General features: G+C 39.1%; 1 protein-coding gene across 1 annotated transcript in view; it reads right to left on the bottom strand.

Moving 5' to 3' along the window:
* Positions 1–22,352, bottom strand: part of crhr1 (corticotropin releasing hormone receptor 1) — an 87,368-nt gene that overhangs the window by 4,823 nt on the left and 60,193 nt on the right. The window contains exons 7-13 of the mRNA XM_027030045.2: positions 15,441–15,561; positions 11,564–11,717; positions 11,098–11,158; positions 9,762–9,834; positions 9,461–9,546; positions 7,387–7,522; positions 5,965–6,006 (exon numbers count right to left, since the gene is read on the bottom strand). Of these exons, the coding sequence (XP_026885846.1) occupies positions 5,965–6,006; positions 7,387–7,522; positions 9,461–9,546; positions 9,762–9,834; positions 11,098–11,158; positions 11,564–11,717; positions 15,441–15,561 (673 nt within the window). The remainder of the gene's footprint in view (positions 1–5,964; positions 6,007–7,386; positions 7,523–9,460; positions 9,547–9,761; positions 9,835–11,097; positions 11,159–11,563; positions 11,718–15,440; positions 15,562–22,352) is intronic.

Here is a 22,352-nt window from a genome sequence, read left to right as displayed (position 1 = left end):
GTGTGGAATGTGAGTACATGCCGTACAATGGCGTCAAACACCAGGGTTTTAAATTCACATACTAACAAGGAGCATAATTAGGGACAGGTGTGTCACATGACCAACTAAAAAGGTAGGGGCATGTTGAGAGAAACATACATACAAACACACACACATGAACATGGGGAGGAGTCTAGGAGGAGTCTAGGAGCCCATGTCGTGAAAAACCCCCTGCCCCCCCCGACAGTGCAACTCCAGGCGCGCCAGACCATTGTGCCCCGGCCCTCAGACCAACACCAAATGGCATGGTCAGAGTACTGAGTGACCTGACATGGGCTTGCGCAGACAGGACAGAAGGGAGGACAACAGGGACCATGATGATAACAGACATAGGGACAGGCACACTAACAGGAAGGAGAACAGACACAAAGGGAGGTAAAGGGACTGGCACAGTAACAGTAACAGGAACAGGAATGTGACTAACGGGCCCTAAGGGAAGGGTAGGCGGGGGTCCAGTGACTGGACAGAAGGGGACATTAGCCGACCCTCCTGGTGCTGGCTGGTGTGAAGTTCTACAAGTCCAGCAGGGGGTGCCTGTTGCTCGCTTGGGCAGTGATGACACCTCTGCATTCCTGGCGGATGTGCTAGGGAGCACATGATGAGGGAGCATGCCAGATGAACCACCCGCCATGAGCTTGTGCACTGTAGAGAGCTCCAATTTCCAAGCATACCTGTGAGGAGACGCCCAGACTATGGAGCAGTGTGCGCTGGATGACACATGTACTTTCTTGGAGCTCTTACAAAGGAGCGCACGGGCTCTGGAGCGGCGTGCACCTTTCACAGACTCAGGTGCATTTGAGGCTTCAACCTCCATGCAGGAGTCTGCAGATCGCTCTAACTCTACATCAGAAACTGACTCCAAGCAAAGCTTCTCTCTGTCCAGATGAGAAGCAACCGAGCAGTCAGATCCCGCATCCGACTGAGGGTTGCAGTAGTCTTCCTGCCCCTCAGCATTGCTTTCATAATAATGGTCCATGGAAGACAGATCGACCACCATAGCATCAGACCCAGAATCCCCAGGATCCTCCCTTAACCTCTCAGGAGACTCTTCCTCCAGGCAGGGATGGAGTGAGCCAATTTGGAGTACAGGCTTCTCCTCCAGGCAGGGACGGAATTAAACACTTTGGAAGATGGCCTTCACTACAACGACAAGGTCAGGGCGGGTTCTGTTCCTCTTCTTTCCCTTCTTTTTTCTTTTTTGAAGGGAGAGGAGAGTCGAGTCCATCCCACTTAGGGCTATTGAGGGAGGTGCTTGCGGGAGGCTTTGGGTCACTATGAGGAACGTCTGACTGGGATTCATCTGCCTCTTGGATGAGCCTATCCATGTCCATACTGAGGCAGGCCAGCCTTGCATCAACCAAACTGGCAGTGTCCCTCCTGAGGTGTGCAAGTCTCCATGAAAAGCTTATTTATTATCAACAAAAACAAAAATGAAACAAAACAAAATACGAAGAACAAGAACAATACACACTAAACTGAACTGATGTAGCAAACAGTAAGACTGGAAACTGAGTACAATGTGTCAGTACAACGCACAGGGTCAAACACAGATGAAAAACAACAGTAAAACAGGGCTTTAAATATTAACACATACTTTAAATACATACTAACAAGGAACATATTTGAGGACAGGAGTAACACATGACCAACTAACAAGGTAGGGGCAAGGTGATAGAGACACACACACACACACACACACACACACACAGGGAGGAGTCTAGGAGGAGGGGGACGTGCCGTGACACCCATGATTTAAAAAAGAAACTACATGAAATTTCAAGCCCATATCTGAATCAATAATTAAAATTATCAAGGGTATGAAGTGAAGGCAAAATGCACTAATTAAGTTTCAGGGTATGCTTTTTGGATTGCATTAGTTTCCTATATGGAGTTGAGGAAAATGTCATCTTAATTTCCATGTGACCTTTAAATGTGTCCTCAGCTCTTGAAGTTGTATGTGATCTGTAAAGCCTGTTCTTAATTGTGAAGAGAGATGTATGCAGACAAATGGACACAATCTACTTCTGCTGGTAAATGATGCCCTTTTGCTATGATTTGTGACCAATCTGGACACTTTTTCTTGGGAGGTTTAAGATTAAGCGCTAATGTTTATTAAGCAGGCAGAAAGCCAACTATTGCCATGAGCCGATCTTATAGTTAAGAGTCAAGTCATTAACATTTGAACCATTGATACCATGGCATGATGTACGTCACATGCACAAAGGTCCACAAAATTAATATTTAGATATAATTTAGATATCTGATACCTTCTGGTGTTAAGCAAGAAGCTAGCATTGTAACTATGTTTACTCCTGACAGCAGAATCAGTAACATTTAGTAGTATCACACACAGACATTGAAAAGTTTATATTGGTAAAAGCTGTGGTTAATAAAATTGTTTCTGGAAAATGGAGTATAGGAAGTTGTTTAATTCAATGTCTGTATACAGTTCAGTTTAAATGTGCTTGAGGGAAGTGTCACTTTGTGCTCTAGCCATTCAAATGATTTGGTTGTTTTAATTAAAGGGCAATACCAATGAAACTACAAAAAAAGGTAACATTGTAATGTAGTAGATGATTGTCTCTGTCAGTAAATCTCTGAAGAGAAGCCTCTGCATTGCTTTGGGTTAAAGTCATGTGCCATGACATAAGCAAAACCAAGAGGCACAGCTTACATATGTATATTTTCACACCTATAGTTTGTTTGTTCTAGTTAATGAGCTTATATATTTGGAGCATTTTCTTGCGGTAAACTTAGAGTGAACAATGGCAGTGATGACATTTGTTCATAGTTGTAGTAATTATCTGGGCAATATACCAGGTTAAACATGGCAATGGGAGCTCTTTAGCTCAAACTTAGATTGGTCAGATTGAGATCAGATCACTTTCTCACCACAAATGAACTGCTCCAGAGTTTGTTTGGGACCGAGCCGAGACCACCTTCTCTAGGGTCTCAGTACAGTTGTTTTGGTCCAAATCCAAGTACAATCAGGGTATTCACACCTGCCTAAACAAATTGCACCAAGGGTGAAAGCAAACTACAGTCCAATTTATCCAGACTAAAAAGTGCATGTGTGAAAAACACCCTAAATTATTTGTAGGGCAACAATCTCGCTTGCCAAGATTTTAGGTTTTATTGGTCTTGGACGAAATACTAACATAGCCATCTAGCTGAGGATGTTTGAATTAAGGGACCAGTGCTTTGAATACATTTGTCTTTTCGCTGCTTTATTACACCTTATTTAATTCAACGGAGAATTATCAAACCCTTTATAAGACAAGTGAATGTACTTAAGAAGATTAGCTTGCTAAGCTTTTCTCATGGTTCCTAAAGTTAACTGTATCAAAGGTGCCAAAAAATCTAGCCTGTTTACAGGACCAAGGACACTGTTGTAGTGAGTCACAACTATCTGATCTTAGTTACTGGTTACATCGACCATGGAGGCGGTGCAAAAATGCTGTTGGTGTTGCTCTTTAATCAGTGAGTTAAAAAAGCCATTTAAAAAGAAGTGTTCCAGCCCTCTGAAAAGGCTCCATCTCAGTAAATCAATGACAAGGATGTCATTGTAATAAATATCAACCTGCCTCTTTGCCTTCATCTCAGCTCAGCATGCTTCCCAAGGGTGGGGGGTTGGTAGTTGTCTTTGCGAGAGTCCTCCAAGTAATGTCCCCTGTCAGTCACTGGAATGCAACTTGAAACTCTTAACCTCGCCTTGGTGGTAGGCTTGAAGGCAGGTCAGAAGCAGGCAGCAGCACCCTTGCTACAGGTCTGACACAATCTTTCTGCTCAAAATTCTAGGTTTTCTGAGTCAGCATCACAGAAGCAAATGGCAGCAGTATATTACAGCCAAATATGGCAGGAGCAGAACAGGTGCCATGGCTTACATAAGCATTCAGATTTAGAATGACTTATCATCAATTACCATAAAAAGACTAGATGAGCCAGTCTCTATGTGCTGTTGGAATGAACTATTCCTTCCCTATCAACAAGCACTTGTAGTTAATCTCAGAGAAAGTCAATGAAGTCAACAGTTCATCAGGAGTATTTTACATTGGCCTTGGAAGAATTTGCTCAATAAAATAAGCCAAGATAAGATTCATAGATTCTCTTGTGGTGGTTAAATGTTTGATTTTAGCAGATTCAGGAGAGGGAATGGTTTTTAATATGGGCTGTTTATCAGCAGCAGAGTTTTGGTGGGGCACGGATAATGAGCTTCTGCTGGGAGTTGAAGAATGGTAATATGCCACTGTAGGGATTCGTTGATCAAGATGATGTTTTCCTTCATGATCCTCTGGCAGAGGGCACAAGTGGGTATATTGCAAGCATGTGCAATTTAGATCCAGAATGTATGATCTAAAGGGGCTTTCTCTGCCAGAAATCAGTATATAATTTACGTAACTGAACAGCTGAAGAAAATTGTGTTTTTGTTCTGGAAGAGAATGTTTTCAACTCAGTGCAACATATAAAATATATAAAAATCCTGGTGCATGATCATGATAATTTCTCATTGTGAAATAGTTAAAGGTACATGAGGGCAACATGATTTAGATAAATGTTTTTTGAACACGTTAACCAGGGTTTCTTTAAAGCATGGTTATAATATACTGTTTGCAAGTGCAGATCATGCCTTCTATACAGGTTGAAGTAGAGATAATAGAGAGACTAGAGAGACTATAATAGAGAGACCAACTGAGAAACCTTTGGAGTGGAGTTCTGGGTGGACTCCCTGGGTGGGAGAAACCAGCTCCCATTATTGAAGATGGAGAGTTAGAATGAGGGAGAGAACCAGGGGAACCAGGGTGGAGTCAGGGAGGAAGGTTATGAGATTCATCACAGAAAAAAAATGTGGAAGCATGGGAGTATAAATAAAGAGGAAATAAGGGCAGAGTTTCAGGTGCAGTCTTTCTCCAAAACTTCAGTTATTCTGTAACTCCATTAAGCTGTTTTCAGGTGCAGTCTTTCTCCAAAACTTGTTATTCTGTAACTCCATTAAGCTGTGTGCATGATGCCTTAAGACATAAATAATTTACTGGCAATTGTATAGAGTTAGATAATGATTAGTTTTACATGCTTCATTTCAATATCGGTGTTACAGTTACATGATTCCCTGGTTATTCATTATAACAATAATATTGTTATTGAGCTCTTTCTAATTGTGTAGACATGGTGTTACAAATGGGCCAGTGAACTGGAAAGTAGATCACATTTTGTGCTTTGTCATCTTGACTCAAGGATGTTTTATTATAATATTGTTGGCAGAGTAAATGAGAATAGCTTGAATTTCAGACTGTACTGCTTTGTTGAAGGTTATTGGAACAGGTCAGTGATGTCACAGTGTGGGTGAGGACATATGTAATTCGCATGTTTTTGTTTGATTTTGTATTACGATTTATGTTTCATGGTGACCTCTGATCAAATGCATGCCATCTTTTTTCTCATTGATTTGTTCATCTGATTGGATCAGTTAACAAACCACATGATCTAGTAAGGAATGAAAGTATAGATCCTCTCTGTAATTGTAACTTTGGTGCATTTGCAGTCTGGGCATTTCCATTATAAAGCAGGATGTTGAGAGAGATCAAAATGCCTTAGACTATATAACTCAAACCAGATTTTGCCCTTGTGAACATTCAGTTTTTCTTGGTAGTAATTGTTACACTATTGACTATCATTGAGTTGGTTGGGCGTGGTGCAGCTAACCCAGAGCGATCATATTGATTGGCCAGGTCTCTCAGATGGAATGAACGCTGATCAAATTCCTCTGGGTTGCTTGCACTGCACTTCGGAAAGTCGACTTCCAGTTCATTTTGAGCATGCTCCTCCCCAGGGCATGCAGGGGAGGACATGCATCTCCTGTTGTATAGAGAGTGCAGGTGCTTACAGAAAAGAAGAAGAGAGGAAGAGAGACAAAGAGAGTTTACTTACTTCACTGTTCAGGAAGCAATAAAACACAGACACGAAAAAGCCCTGAAGTGAAAGATGGAGAAAAAAAACATTTTATAATTTTGACATGCCTTTATTGCACAGTGTAAGCATTCATTATGCATTCAGTACAGTCTGTGTTTCATATAAATTATATCATGTTTAAAGGGTTTGCTAAACTGTAAATGTTTTAGTAACAATTGTTCTGTGTTATAGAAGTGCCACTGTGGTTGAAAAATGCCATTAATTTAGAAATTAATCCTAGAATGCCCTGTACTATAATGCCTCAATGACTTGGTCACTGGGGTCTTATATAATGCTTTCCTGATAGGTTTGAAGTCATAGTCCATAGCAACTTTACTTCCCAATAGCCTTTTAACTTTAGAGAGAGTGAGAGGAGACAGAATAAGGGAGAAAAGTTGAGTAAACAAAAGCTAGAATAAACATACAGGCTAAGAAAATAACACAACTCTACTACATACATGGAATACACACAGCGGTTTGACTTGGACAAACAATGAACCTACTTAGATACATTCACAAAACCCATGCAGACCTACAGACTTTCAAACATCCAAACAATCAGTATGAACACAATGAACAGCCACCACACAGTGCATCAGACAGGGCTTAAATACATTAACTTAACAAGGTAGAAACGAGGGACAGGTGTGAGCAATCAAACGAGGAGTGGAGAAAAGAATGGAACTAAAATACACAGGGAAAACATCAAAGTGAGCGGGGACCAAATGTGACACAGACAGGTATAAAAAAATCAAGATATGTAAAAAAAGAAAAAGAAATAGAAAACTACACACAAGCAATTATAACAGTAACATTTAAATTATTTTCTCAGTACTTCAAAAATAAATATTTACACACAGTGTCATTGATGCAAAGCACCACTGTCACACAGAATTTCTTGTTTGCTAACTGTGAGTGAATGAGTGAATATGTGAGTGAGATACAATCCAGTTCCATGAGGTGTTTCACATCTAAAAATTAGTATAAATGACTTCAAAGGGGAGGCTGGGAGGCATTTGGCTAAATTATAAGATGCAAGCAATTCTAAATTCATTTCTGCATTCCAAACACTTAGTGTACTATCCAGCCAGCATTAATACAGTATGAGTTTCCAGGATGAACCTGACTGTAACAATGGTGATGACGATATAAACATTTCACTATTGAAAGTGATTTTAAGACAAACCTTCGGTTCAGTCTGGTTTTATTATATATACACCAATTATATTACAGACTGAATTACACTACCAGTACATATGTAAATCAGCTTTTCACCCATACAAAATCTGTCTGGAAAACTATTTTTTGTCTTTCAACCATGCAAACCTCTGATCCTGTTCACCAGAGTACTGCAAATCCCCTTACAGCTAGAAATAGGACCTGCACAAGCCTGTCGCCTACCTGAAAAGACTCGAGGAATGAATTAAAATAGATGAAAACGATCTGGGAGATCTCATCCTCTCCAGGGTTGACGAAGAACAGCATGTAGGTGATTCCCAGGAGCGGCAGCAGAACAAGAGTAGCCTTCACTGCTTTCCTGTAGGGGGAAGAGATTTCATTAAAAAAACATCACACTCCAGTTCAGGCTGAGATATTCAGACTCCAACTTCAGTTACTTTTAGGGCAAAGCTCATATATGGTCATGTGTCTTTAGATAAGTTTCATAGTATTCTGTCCTGCCAATCTGAACAATTTGTTTTCTCCCCAGATTCTAATAACTTAATAGTGCTGATTTTGTTCACACATAATATACTTAGTCTTCAGTTAAAATGCAGTTCCAGTAGTGAATCTTATGCTTTAATCTGGTTATGAAAAAACCTGTTCCATAGGATGTATGAGTTGGCTAATATTGCCATATTAGCTTCCTGAACACGAACTAAAATCAGACAAGGTAGAGGTGTTGTAGTGTATCAGCCTGCTGGTGTCAGCCCACGGTGGAGAGCAAGGCAAAGGAAGTCTGTCATTTTGTTCCGAATATGAGCCACACTGGCACAGGCACGCCCTGAATCTTATGTGCCACTACAGTGCAGAGATGCCATTCAAATGGCATCAGGACTCTGGTGGAGGGACTTTCGGGGCAGAATGTTGGGGGAGTGGTGTTTGGAGCAGGACACTCGAGACAGAATGATGGGGAGGGATGTTTGGGGCAGGACGTAGTGGGTGGGCCGGGTAGTGCTTCATCTGCTTCCAAATTGTGGTGGAGTTGTGGAGATGTATTCATATTTGGGGTTGCATGAGGCTTGAGACTGGAGCAACTGATCCCACCTTTGCTCTTGGATTTGTAAATTCATTTGCTGTAAACTGTTATAAACCTAAACATGGAGGTTGTCATGGAATGTAGTATTTAATGTACAGTAATATTAATATTAATTTATATAACTTAGGCACATCATTGGATATTTCAATTAGCAAGACAACCAGACTATAATCAATCATCCATTAATAAAAGGAAAAAATCAACAGGGTCAACAGGGTCAATCAATAGGGGAAATGCTGCAATGTTAGCTTCGTAACGATTGCAAAATCATTTATGAATGATCTGATCAAATTACACAGAATTAATCTCAACATTCAGTGTGAGTAGGACATGACAAGAATTGATTTAATGTTCTTGACCAGTGATATTATACTGAATATCATACTGCATGATAAAAACACTGGCATAGTGATAATATAGCAGTGACCCTTGTATTTCTGCAGTATTCTAGATCATTGGTATATTGGACTCTAACCTACTTTACTGGCTAGGATGTAAATGTAAATGACAAAGCACCTTTGTAAGTTGCTCTGGATAAGAGCGTCTGCTAAATGCCATAAATGAAAATGTAAATGTAAATATAGCATTAACCTTTTGTTTTCTTTTGCCTGGGGTAACTGCATGAATGTGCCTGTCAAGAACATTTATCACTGAGTATTATGCGTATCATTATGCATGCTGTTGTTGTAATTATGTGTTTTTGACACAAGGACACAATGAAAATTTCAGAAAAGGCTGACCATAAAGTTGTATTGTATCGTATTTTAAAGGACAAACAGAATGACAGATATAGAAAAGGCAATGTAGATATAGGAAAAAACAAACAAACAAACAAAGCACACATACACCTTGATGGTGTTTATGTTTATGTAATGGTCAGCAACAAGATTATAATCCACAGTCACCCTTAAGAATAGACAAAGATATTGCCAATGCTGGTGCATGGTTTCCCATTATACCTTCTACAATCTTTTGCTTATGTAGTTCAGGTCACTACAGATCAGTTCATGTTTTTGCACTATGTGCTGAGTTCAGCTGGTGTTTGCTGCTTGGCATACCTCACCTGTACTGAATTGTCTCTGAGGTGGTTTCACCTGTACTAATTGATCACTGAGGTGGTCTCAGCTATACTGAATGGTCTCTGAGGTGGTCTCACCTGCACTGAAAGGTTTGTGAAGTGGTCTCACCTGTACTATATGGTCTCTGAGATGGCCTCACCTGTACTGAATGGTCTCTGAGGTGGTAGAGGCCCTCAGCTTCGTCATGAGGATTCTCACAATATTGAAAAGGAAAATAAAGTTGATCTGCAGGAAGGAGAAAGTGAAAGAGAAGCACAGTTAGGTACTACAGAAAGCTGGTAGACAGAATAGTGTTATGAATGTTGTATAGCTGTAGTGGCGATTAGACTAAATGGAATTACAGACCATTTTGCTCTTGTGCTAAGTTTATAGTAATGGCTCATTTTTGGAGTTTGAAGTTAGGATGTTCATGGATACTTTCTGTTTGTGCTCTGCCTCACCAGAAGAACCAGAATCATGGGGCCCTGGTAGATGTAGTCAGTGTAAACACCGGCCCGTTTCCCAAACCAGCACCTGCAGTTGCAGACCACAGAAGAAAGCTAGTGAATTTCTTGATAGGTATTGCAGCTAAAATCAGCAATTGGCCAAATGACTGGACTACCCTGTTCACGCAACGATCTTTTTCATTTTGTGACTGCATTCAAGAGGTTCTAACAATGTGTGTGTCATTTCCCTAGGCAGTCTGAGTGGTTCAGTATAAAACAGGCTTAGAATAGAGGTTAAGATAAAGAAGGTATGACATAAATAAATGAAGACCAAAAAAGACAAAAATATTACATAATAAAGATCACCTAAAAGCAAAACAGAAAAGCCTTTCTGAAGGAAAAAGTAAAGCAGCAGATAAAGGAAGCTGTCCCTTGGGCAGATACTGCAGATCCTACACTCTTCTCGGCAGGTGGCAGGATCAAGCCCCTGTGTGCGTACCTCTGTGTGTGTATGCGCAAAAATGTGTGGGTGTATGAGTGTGTGTGTGGGTGCATGAGTGTGCGTGTGTATGTGTGTATGAGAGGAAGAGAGAAAAATAAGCAGAGAAGTTTTGTGCAGTCTAGTATTATTTGTCGGAGTGATTTTCATGGTCTGGGAAGGACAAGATTCACAGGTTCATCCAGTTACAGACTAAACAAGACCATATGCCTGTTCGACTTTTTCAGGTGTGTGTAGTTGTGGGTCAGGCCCCAGCATGCAGTCGATAAAACAATTGCCTGGCAATGAAATAAAGACTGAATGGCCATGCACAATGACTATCTAGCTGAATTAAAGACCAGTTTTAAGCACTAACTTAATTTCACAGCCTTTATGGGAAATGAACCTGTGTGTCTCTTTAGCATGGCATGGACCAGGAAGTACAAACTATCCCACAGTAGTTACACTGAAGCTGCTATTTGCTAAATATTGGCCTAACATTAGAGTAAAAGGCACAAATGCATCAGCATCTATGAGATAACTACTGTTTGTTCTGTGAGGTATTAGAAAGAAGATGCAGAAGAAAAATGTTCAAAGGCTTTGATGGCTGATGTATCATTTAATACTTTTGGGATAAAGAGCTGTTTATGAAAAAATAGAACTAAGATGTGCAATAAAAAGTTCAAGACTGAAATAGAAAAATACATAACTGTCTAACAAATTGTCTTTAAATTTATAATATCCTGCAGGATAATAAAAATATTTATTTTATTGTAGATTTGGTGTGTGTGTGTGTGTGTGTATGCATGAGTGCATGCATGTGCGGGAGAAAAATGTAGAGACCAAGAGAACTCAAGCATGAAAGGTACTTACTTTTCATTGTCGTAGTACAGCTTACCGATGGCCCACGCAACAATAATAGGAAAGGGGATACCTGAGAGTAGAAAAACAAATCAAATGCCACTGTACTGACATCACTTTCGATGTTAAACAAAAACAATACAATTAGTACAATGAAAGTGCTGCTACAAGCACTAATTATCTACACAGTTCATATATATGGCATCCAGTGGCAGACTGTTAAGTAGGAAATCTGATAAGAATGTCATTGTTGAATGTCAAGTTTAATCTGTGTCTCACATGTTGAGTTCAGAGTGACAGACTCTATAAAGATTATTTTTTGTAAAAACAATAAAAATAGTAAAAACAGAAACTATTTTTCTTTCCTCCCCTTTTCAAATGACATGTCATTACAGAATTGTAACTGCCTGAGTACAGGACTGTAAAAACTCTGGTTCCCATTTATGGTTAGTTGGAGTTATGATCAACGGCAACTCACACCAGCCGATGCAAATGAACATCCACTTCCTTAGCTTATCAGTGGAGTAGGTCAGAACTATGGCTGTGTGGAGGTAGCAACCCTCACCAAACATCCAGAAAAAGTTGGTCACATGGAAATAATTATACGCTGCTGTGACCAACCTGCACCAGATCTGGGGATGGGAGAAAGAGACACAGACACAGAAAGAGGTGATATAAAACTTTCTTTGAAGATTATTCACTGAAGATAATGATAGCATTTCATGGCAAAGACATTACTCTTTTATACAATTAATTATGCTATCAAAACACATTACAACTTGTGAAAAATGAAAAAAATGAAGTATGGCTTACCTTTTTAATAATACAAAAACTAAAGTAGTGTACAATAAATGCACTTACTGCCTACACGTGAATCCTAGTACTGCATGCTCTTTATGGAGTTAGCCTTGTATAGATGAACTTCGCCTTTATTACACTAAAACACATTTATGTGTTTGTATGTGATGTGAGTATGTAAGGTTTTTGATAGCTAATTATTTTGATTAGGTACTGAACGGTAAACAAATGTTTTAGCAATTTGATGACTCTGAGTTGATCCACCTACCAATAAAACTGAAAACAGAGGATGTCATTATGACAATATGCTGACAAATATGTGTACTGAAATCAAAGACCCTTAGGGATCTGTGCACGTTTTGCTGCAGGTGTGTGTATGGGAAGGAAAAGGTCTGTTCTTCAACACATTATGGGACACCTACAGGACAGTGGAGGCTTTAAAAAAAGTTCAAAAACAGGCCTTAAATAAATGAATAAAATGATGCTCCAAGCATAATGGACTGAATTCTAAACTCAGCTTGAATTAACCTTATTTTGTTCCAAACTGAGTCAGGCCAAGGGGGTTAGAGACACTATACTTCCACATTGCCTGCCTCCTGACTTAAATTAGAAGATCACTAAATTGTTTAAAAGCAAATGAAATTGTTTAAATTACCAAGAAGTAGAGGATTTTAACTGTTCATAAAACGTCTGCTATGATGCAAAAGCCTCAACAGCAATTTATCACAAACTGTTACAATGGGAAATCACATGCATTGTAGTAACTTTGTCTATGCCTGGTAACAGTCCACTGATCAAGCTTATGTACTATTTGCTTTATAGATATATTGAATAATAAATAAAGTTTTTAAAGGCAGTGCACTATTGAGAAGTTTCATGGCATCACTTTCTACTTATTAACAATATTTAACTATTTTCACCTAATCTTGTTCTACTCTTTGTTATGACTCTCTCCTCTATAAAATGTGAGCAAGATTCAGGTTTAGATAGACACCCTGAAATTGGCATGACTGCTCGATTTACTATCACTGTTTTCTACTAATCTAGTTTTTACACAGTTATATGATTATATATTACCGAGATATACGATTACTGTTTTTAGGGTTTCAGTTGAAGGTGAATTCAGATTTGAAAAATCAGCTGCACCAAAAGCATGCTCCAGCCGAATCTTAATTTGCGTAAAAAGGCTAATAATTTTTAAAGTTCTAAATGCTATTAAAGCCTGTCATGATGGCCACTCCCTAGTGTGTATTTGTGTTGCTTCCATGTTTTGTTTTCTCCGCCCATCATTTATAGCACCTGTGTCTTGTTAATTCTTATTGGTAAGTGTCTTTAAACCTTGTCTGCTTTGCTGGTCATTGTGTTAATCCTAGCCTCTGTTTGTAATTCTTATGTAACATTGAGCGGTAAGGAGGCGGACGCATGTGCAAAGAAGAGTGAGATTTAATAGGGGCAAATCCAGAATCGTTAAAGCCGTCCAGGGTCAAAGAGCCAACACGGAGAGCACAGGGATACATGAGTAAACAAAATAAACACACACGAAGGCAAACGGGAAAGCAGGCTATAACTAAGGTTAGGAAAACACTCGGGGCTAAACAAGACAGGCTAACATAAATGAAGAATTTGGAACACAGACTCAAGAAGCAACCACAACGAAACACATTCACAAATTCAAATGAACAGCGAAACCTAAGGCCACAAGGCAGGGTTTAAATACAATCAACTGAACGAGGAACAGGTGTAGAAAATCAAACGAGGGGCGGAAAAAAACTAAACTATGGAACGGAACTAAAAAACACAAGACAGGGAAAACACGGAAACCGGGAGGGACTGATCGTGACATCTTACCTCGTGTTATTCTCTGCCTGTTGTTCATGATATCTAGCTCTTGTTCTTGCTAATGTTAGTTGTTTTTTCTTTTATTTGCTTTTATCTTTGTTATAGCCTGCTACCCCTTTTGTCATTGTGTGTTTTGTTCCTTTTGTTAAACATGTATTGTTATACTCTGCGTATTGACTCTATGACCCTGGACTACTCTGATGATTACGATTCTGGATTTGCCCATTATAAATCTCACTCGTCTCCACGTATGCGTGGATTCTTTTGGTCTCACAGTCTCAGATTTTCTGGGCATGAATGCTCTATTAGAAGAGTGAAATGTAGAGGCTTCTGTCAGATGCTTAGGCACTAGACAGGATGTTTCCAATAGTGCTGTCACCATGAACATTGCTGGACATGCAGGCAGACCCCACGCTGTTAAGGAACACTCCAGTTAAAGATGTATATGGCTAAATTTGCATTTCACAGCACAACAGGAAAACTGCTTTGAAGAGATTGATCTTTCACAGTTTACAGGAAGCTATCAATAAGGCTGATCTTTTCAGAAAGAAAAGAAGAGATAAAGTGAGCAATAAAAAGACGGGCAAGTGCCGTTAACCTTAGTATATATGTTTAATCTGTAGACAATCATGATGTGATGAAGCAATACAAATGCAGGCATCCTTTTTTTGTGAAAACACAAATGCATTCTAAGATTACTTGTTATACCCCTGCATCTAAGCAGCAGTTTCAAACCATGAGGTGGTCGTGACAGTGTACATTGAATTCTGTTGATATGTATTTGAAAGGATCCTGTGGGCTTGTTATTGACAGGGTAATATTGTAATTAATGAAGCACCCAGAAGTGGGGGGTAATTGACTAGCACATCAGAAAACTCCTCAGAGATTGGACTGTTTACTGATGTGCGTATGTCCACACACACACACGCACACCCCCCCCCCCACACACACACACACTGGTATTACACATTATTATTATAGTATTACTGGTATCACATTGGTATTGCTTGTATTACACCTACTGAGACTGAGAGAGGCCACAAAGACACAGCACCAAACAGCAAAGGCATGCTTACAATCCAATTAATATTAATACAGAGACTGTGTGTGTGTGTGTGTGTGTGTGTCTGCTTGTGAGGGGTATATAGGCAGAAGCTATAGGGTATGAGTTTACTGAGCGAAAAAGGAGAGCGTGTGAGAGACTGTGAGAGTTATACATTAGCCACATCCCTAGTGTAGAATTTCAAGTATATTTTCCAGTTAATTTGAGTCCGTTTTGACCTAAATGAAAACTTTTGGTGTTAATTCGGCACTTGGGATTTTCTGAGGAGCTCTGTTTATGTGGAAAGATTCATTTCTTTGTATTCCCTATTGCAGATTTTGTCGTTAACTGCGTTTTTGCATATTAAAGAACACACCAGATACATAATGTAACTGAGAGCTGAGAACAGAAAGTACTGTATGGCATTAACCCAATTCTGTGTTTATAATTTCCATTTTTTACTATTTTTATAGTCCAAACTTATATGGTATGGATGACAGCATGTGTTTGTGTGTGTGTGTGTGTGTGCACAGCATGTGTGTATGTGTGCACATAGTTTGTGTGGCCAGAGTGTGTATGTGCACAGTGTGTGTGTGTGTGGACAGTGTGTGCACCATGCGAGTATATCTGTGCATGCAGTGTATGTGTGTGCAGCCATGCATGTCCTATCACTCACCACATTGCTTTCATGCACCTTGGGGTTCATAGTAAGCTGCACTACGAACCAGGTAGCGTTGCGAAGGATGAATGCTGTAATCAGGTTCCAGTGAATGATGTTCCTCAAGCAACGAATACTCCTGCCCAGTGCCAGTGAAAGAGGTGAAGATGAGAGTAGGAAGAGTAGCATACTACACTCACATACTACATTTACTGAACAATTCAATACATGATAGCACACACAATCTGTCTAAACACGCTCCTCCCAGGTAATCACTCATCACTCTCTTTCTCCAGGGCTGCTGGATATTATTTAGGTGATAGACCATCTATTCTCAGCAAAGTAATTGCATGAACACCGTGGTGACATGGTAGTGGGTGTTGTGCTGGTATGAGTGTAGCAGACTAAAAAGTGTTTATGGGATTTTACACAAGGCAATATCACAACTGGAATGAGAGCAGCCTGCCACCCAGAAACAAGCACCTAAACTGTGATAATAGTCATTGATTGATTAATGTTTTACTAATTCTAATGTAATTCTATTACATTGTCTTTGTAGTGATTTATATACAAGCCTGTTTAAACCCCATTCAGCACATTAATGACAGATGACTGCTCTTATGACATTTAAAACCATTTAATGTTTTTGTACCTTTGGTTAAGCACTTGTACTCAAGACAATCTTATTATTTTACCATGCCTCAGACACACCACAACTTCAATCAACAATACCCCCTCCAACTTTTCAGTAGAACAACTTTAGCTGTTTTTTCTACTACATTTCATGGATACACAGTTACTGTTACACTGGTATTGAAGTTGTTTCTAGGTTATCTCTAAACAGCTATTATCACTGTATGTGCATTGTGTATTTAGGTGTCATTAAATGTGTCAAAAGTATCTGGTATTGTCTGAAAGGTATCTGGTATAACATATCTGGTTACCATCCCACCAGGGAACCAGTTTATTTGGTATGGTGGAACTTTATAAACTTAGATTTAGGTAACTTAGCAACAGATAAGGCAATTAGTGGAACTTTATAAACTTAGATTTAGGTATCTTAGCAACAGACAAGGTAATTATCCTACAGTGGCAGTTCTGACATGGTGAGTGAGCGCACACACATTATCATCATCATCAACAGCAACATACTCACAAGAACAACTTCCAGACAAGCACACTACTTCCACACTTGTGGTTACTTTGAAGTAATGTTTATCTTTTCCCCTTGACCTGAATATGAAGGATTAGTATTTATTGTCATGTGCTTTGACTCAATTTCTGAAGCTTCAAGGTAAATCTTGGTCTTGAAGGCAGGCCAGCTAACTCACTGTAAAATTCTTCAGCCTGGCCCCTTTGTTAAGTCATGCTGTCAGAAACAATCTGCAAACAGTCACTAAACTGGTTAATGTGATTGTAGTGTTGCAAAATCATCTGATTTACATGTGATACCTTGATTACATCAAAATCAATGCAGTATCTGATATTGAGCCAAAATTCAGGATATTATATACCAGTCCCACACATTCAGATAAAAAAAATGAGAACTGCGACTTTAGACCGGCAAGATTTGTCTCAAAAACTAACCCTTGGTCTATAAATGGTAGTTCACAAAAACACCTGAAAAAGAAATCTGCAAATATCCAGCCAGAGATGCAGGAGGACCTTGAAATGGTTATTTTTGGATGTTCAAGAAGCTCTTCTGGTGATCCATAAAAGCTTTCCTTTTATTTACATATTCACACATATATTTAATCTGAGGTGCTGCTTTCTCCAAAAATGTGAATAAAGCTGTCTGCTGTGTGAGGTCATTTTAAAATTTGTTTTTTTTATTAAAAAAAAACAAAACAAAAACCTAACTAAAAAAACAACGGAAAGTACTTCATTCAATAATTCAATCATATATTTAAAAACAATCCACTCTCTCTCTCTCTCTCTCTCTCTCTCTCTCTCTCTCTCTCTCTCTCTCTCTCTCTCTCTCTCTCTCTCTCTCTCTCTCTCTCTCTCTCTCTCTCACACACACACACACACACACACACACACACACACTTACAGCATTTGTCAGAGTGACTTACAGCAATGTTTTGTAGTCTCTATCAAATACAGATCCTCTTATCCCTTATGAAAAATAAGCACATTAATGGTATATTTGAAGTGTTCAAAGAATGCTAAGAGTACATTATGTACTTCTTAAAAATACACAAATATACTTTTCTGTATTTTCAAAAAATGTACTTTGAAGTAATACATTTTAAGGTGTATTTTAGTATGCTGCAAGGGAATGCATTTTAATAAATATATATCTGAACAAACTAAAACATGCTTGTACAAAAGTATTCTTTATTGTTTTTTTTCAAATAAACTATCTAAAAAGTATATTTTAAAGTAACACATTTTAAGTTATACTTTAGTAAGCTATAAGGAAATATACTTATATATATACTAAATATACTTAAATGAAAGTTTATTTAATTTTCATGTCAGTTTAAGCATATTATTTAAAAATGGACTTTTAAAGTATTCTTTAGTACAACTTAGGAAGTACAACTCAAGGAAGGTATTTCTTTACATACTGAAGCATACTCCAATAAAATAATTCATTTTAATGTATTAACTAGAAAGTACAGTTTATGAATAAACTTTGATTTAGCTTGCCAAAGTTTGTTGTAACAGCATGAAATTTATGGCTCTGTTACCTGAAAATCAGTATAGTAGTTCCCAGTGGGGACCAGTAGTACAGCAAATTTAGTTGTTCTGTTTTTACAGCTGAAGAAATTATAAAATCAATTGGTTCCTAAGATAGAATTGGTAGATAGATGAATGCAATCAGCATTAAATACAGTTTGGTGCTTGTGGTTAGCTGTTGAGACCTTTCACCAGGTTTGATGGCTATAACTTAAAAATTAAGGTAGTTATTAAATCAATGGATTCCTATGGGAGGACAGAGGGATGAATGAAAGGATAAAAACGTTATCTACATATATGTCTTCATGCTCATTTATAGATCATTTAATTTTAAAAAGCAAGGAAACTTTGTTTTTCCATGTTAAAGAACATTTGACAAAAGCTGGGGCTGAATGGCATAACTGAACCCTACTTAATTGACAGTGATTCCCTTTGCATGCTTTTTTCACAGCTCTGTACTGGTCGGTATTCATCTTTGATACCCAGACCTAGTTCAAAGTTAACTGTCAATTAGCAGATAAAAACATTGGTTGAATATGTAAATTCATTTAAATAAACTTGTTTTGTGGACATTTAATGTTTTCAACTTTTCTGTATAAACTATTGTATTCTTTATACATGTCTATATAAACTGTAACCTAAATATGTTTAGGTGCAGATATGGGAGAACCCATATGGAAGCCATGCAGCTGCATTCTGGATGAGTTGTAGGGTCTCCAGGGATATATAGCTGCTATCCATGATGAGCTACCATCCATGAAGAGATGTAGACTAGGCATGGCAAGATATGAGAAGAAATATGAGTGGAAAGGAGAATAACCTTACTAAGTGTGTGGGTATATATGGAGAACAGGAGAGAACCAAGCACTTGTGGGACACCAGTGGAGAGTCTGCATGGAACAGATGTGGATCCCCTCCATGTCACCTGATATGACCAGTCCTCAAGATATGAAGCAAACCATCGCCTTGCTGTGCCAGTAATACCAAGGATTGTGAGGATGGACAGAAGGATCTGTGTCAAAGGCTGCTGAGAGATCAAGAAGTTTCAAGACCAGTGATTCTCAGTAGAAGACCAGTTGTTCTCAGTAACAACTACAAGTGCTATTTCTTTAAATGTAGACTGGTTAGGATTCTGTAATTCATTCTTTGTAAGACAGACAGTCAGTCAATTGTAGACAGACAATTCAAGAACTTTGGAAAGTAAAGAAGTGATACTGGTTGATAGTTGCAGATGGCTAAAGTGCTAAGTGGGGGTTTCTTCAGGATGGGTATGACGCTTGCTGTTTTTAAGGCACTCGGTACTTTACCGGATAACAGGGAATCATTCACAACGGACGTGAAGAAGGGTAGCAGGTCTTGTGAAATGTACTGGAGCAATGTGGAAGCAATGGGATCTAAAGGTCAGGTGGTAGGGTTACTGGACAAAAAAAGTTATTGAATTTCTTCTGTGAAAAAGACAGTAAAAGGAAGTAGAAGGGGGTGACTGATACTGTAATTTAGAAGCAGAGGTAGGAGGAAAGGATTGACAGATTTTCTTAATCTTTTCATTAACGAAGGTGACAAAATCTTAAGCAGTGAGGGAAGATGGTGAAGCAGGGGGAGGGTTAATAAGAGAAGAAAAGATGTTATGGAGCCAGTGGGATTCAGATGCAGATGCTGCCACACACTTTTCTCCTTTCCCAGTGGACTCACAAAACACCAAACGCATCTTATTAATGTGGTGCCCAGAAAAATCTACTTAAAGAAATGTAATGTTCTTCTGATGAGCCTGAGTAAAATTTATAATCAGGGTGACTCCATCATCTACTGCTTATCAGCAGCATTTACTTTTTCTGCACTTCATCCTTTTTATATTCACCATCTTTCTCTACTGTCTCTGTTACAACACATATGGATTTGTGTTCTGTCTCCTTTCTCTGTTTCTCTACCATTGTCTATTCCCACAGCTCTTAGAATATTTAAATTAATTCTATGCTGATATAAATGGATAGCTCTCAGTGGAGCTTCTGTTTGTTTTTTCTATGTTGCATATCTGCTCTTCTGTCTTTTATGTTGACTGCAGGCACACACACACACACACACACACACACACACACACACACACACACACACACACACACACACACACACACACCAACACTTCTGTTGAAACACAGAAATAGAAGACCAGAGCAAGAAGAAAATATCCAGCTGGGCCGATTCAACAGCACACTAACACATATCTTAATGTTAGTAAGATACTCCCCCTTCTTTCCATCATATAACTATTCATGTCCACCTGCTTTCTTTTCTTATACTGCTGTCATAAATTACAGCAACTATCCAATAAACACATTTATACTCATTCAAATGTCACAGCACCCTTCATTCCACTGAAAAATGTATGAAATGAAATGATGTGCCTGTTCAGGAGTCAATGTGTGGATGGGCTTGTTGTGTATAGGAGGACAGCTCAGAGCATTTAAATGCAGCAGATGGAGGCTTTTTGTTAATGCTATGGCTCCATAAAAGTTTGTATATTCTGTCTTTAAAGAACAAGAGACAGATAGGAGGGCACATGTTTTATACTAGGGACACACTGACCCCCCCCCCCACCCCCCCAACTACTGGCTGTCAAACGGCACCAGGCCATTGGATGACATTCGTGACATCATTAGTAGCGCTAGTTGGTCAGTGCTGTTTTCACCATGGTAGCATCAAACGGCTTCTTTGTTTTCTTCATCACTGCATTTCACAGGTTAACATGTGATTCTTTCGTAGCAGAGCTGTGAAAAAAAGAATGTGTGTGTGTGTGTGTGTGTGTGTGTGTGTATGTGTGTGTGTGTGTGAGACTTTATGTTAGAGCCAGAGAGGGAAAGGGGGGAATAGGGGAATGAACAGATAAAAAAGGATAAAGATCAGGTGGACATTACTAATTTAATGTCCCAAATATGCACTTTAATGAGAGTAATAACTCTTTAGTAATTGGTTGCACCCCTATAAGAACCTCTGCATGTGAGATAGAAAGATAGACAGAGAGAAAGAGAGAGAGAAAGAGAGAGAGAGAGAGAGAGAGATAGAGAGATATAGATAGATAGTGAGTATGTAAGGATAAGGGGTAAGGATGAGTCACATTGCTGGGATTGACATGGAGGTAAAGATCTTTCTTTAAGAGGAGAAGGGCAGAGTAAAAAAAAAAAAAAAGCAAGATCATTAAGCCAGAAATGCATGACACATATTACAACTCTCATTAAACTAATATTACAACTATGTATCATTAGGGCAAATTTGCTCCAAGACTGAACACAATCACACTGATTATAAACCTTGAAATATCTGCCAAGTCCAATTAAGACAATTAAGAAGGAATATTTGGGGGAGTTTGATAAGAAGAATCATAGCAGAGGGGTGGGGGACGGACGAAGGTAGTGGTATGCAGCATTGATGCCTTCATGTCCTTTTTATTTTTATTTATCTTTTTATTAATCACACTTGCATTTTGAAACCCTTTTGGCTTGCCCAGTTTATATCCTCCTGCTGCTCTATCTGTGCCATGGAGTGACAGCAGCAGGCTATTACACCTGCACACTTGCAGGCAAGCGTATTAGCTTTTCAGACCACGGAAGACTCAACAGGCTCTTCAGCATGCAGCAGTCACGCAACCTGACGGTGACACTCGCACGGCTGCTGGCTTATTTTATGCTATAAATAAAACCTCTGCCCGTTTCCCCCAGCTTTGTAGCACGTGCTAAACACAGCAAGGAGAGATCCATCTGCCAAGTGTGCTGTGAGAATCGACAAAGCAATTTACCCTAGTGGTGGCTGGTGAACCCAGGTGTCTCCTGGACCGCAATCAGGAATACCGCAGATTTTGCATAATGGGTCTGAAGAATGGGAGCTGACGTCTGGATTCAGACCCCATCAGCCTTGTCATTATGGCTTATGACTGGTGACTGTGAAGGACAAAGGTGGCAAATTGCTGACAGCTCTTTTTTTTTAAAAGAGTGCCTTAAACTTGTACTAACTGATTTCCTATCCAGCCTTACAAAGCCTTGGATCAGTGACTGGTGTACTGTGTTGCATGGCCTGCAGAGGCCATGGCCCCAGATCACCATTACTACTGACACTTTGCCATAATTAGAAAGAGCTTGTATGTCCTTCAAACTGTTCTTTATTCAGCCAGTATGTTCATAATCTCATTGATCAATACAAAGAAGTAAAATACAAAAATAACTCAAAAGAATAGGCTTAATTATGGAGTGTATG

This window comes from Electrophorus electricus, chromosome 1, assembly GCF_013358815.1.
Source record: "Electrophorus electricus isolate fEleEle1 chromosome 1, fEleEle1.pri, whole genome shotgun sequence".
NCBI classification, from domain to species: domain Eukaryota; kingdom Metazoa; phylum Chordata; class Actinopteri; order Gymnotiformes; family Gymnotidae; genus Electrophorus; species Electrophorus electricus.
This window is presented reverse-complemented; position numbering and strand designations above follow the sequence as displayed.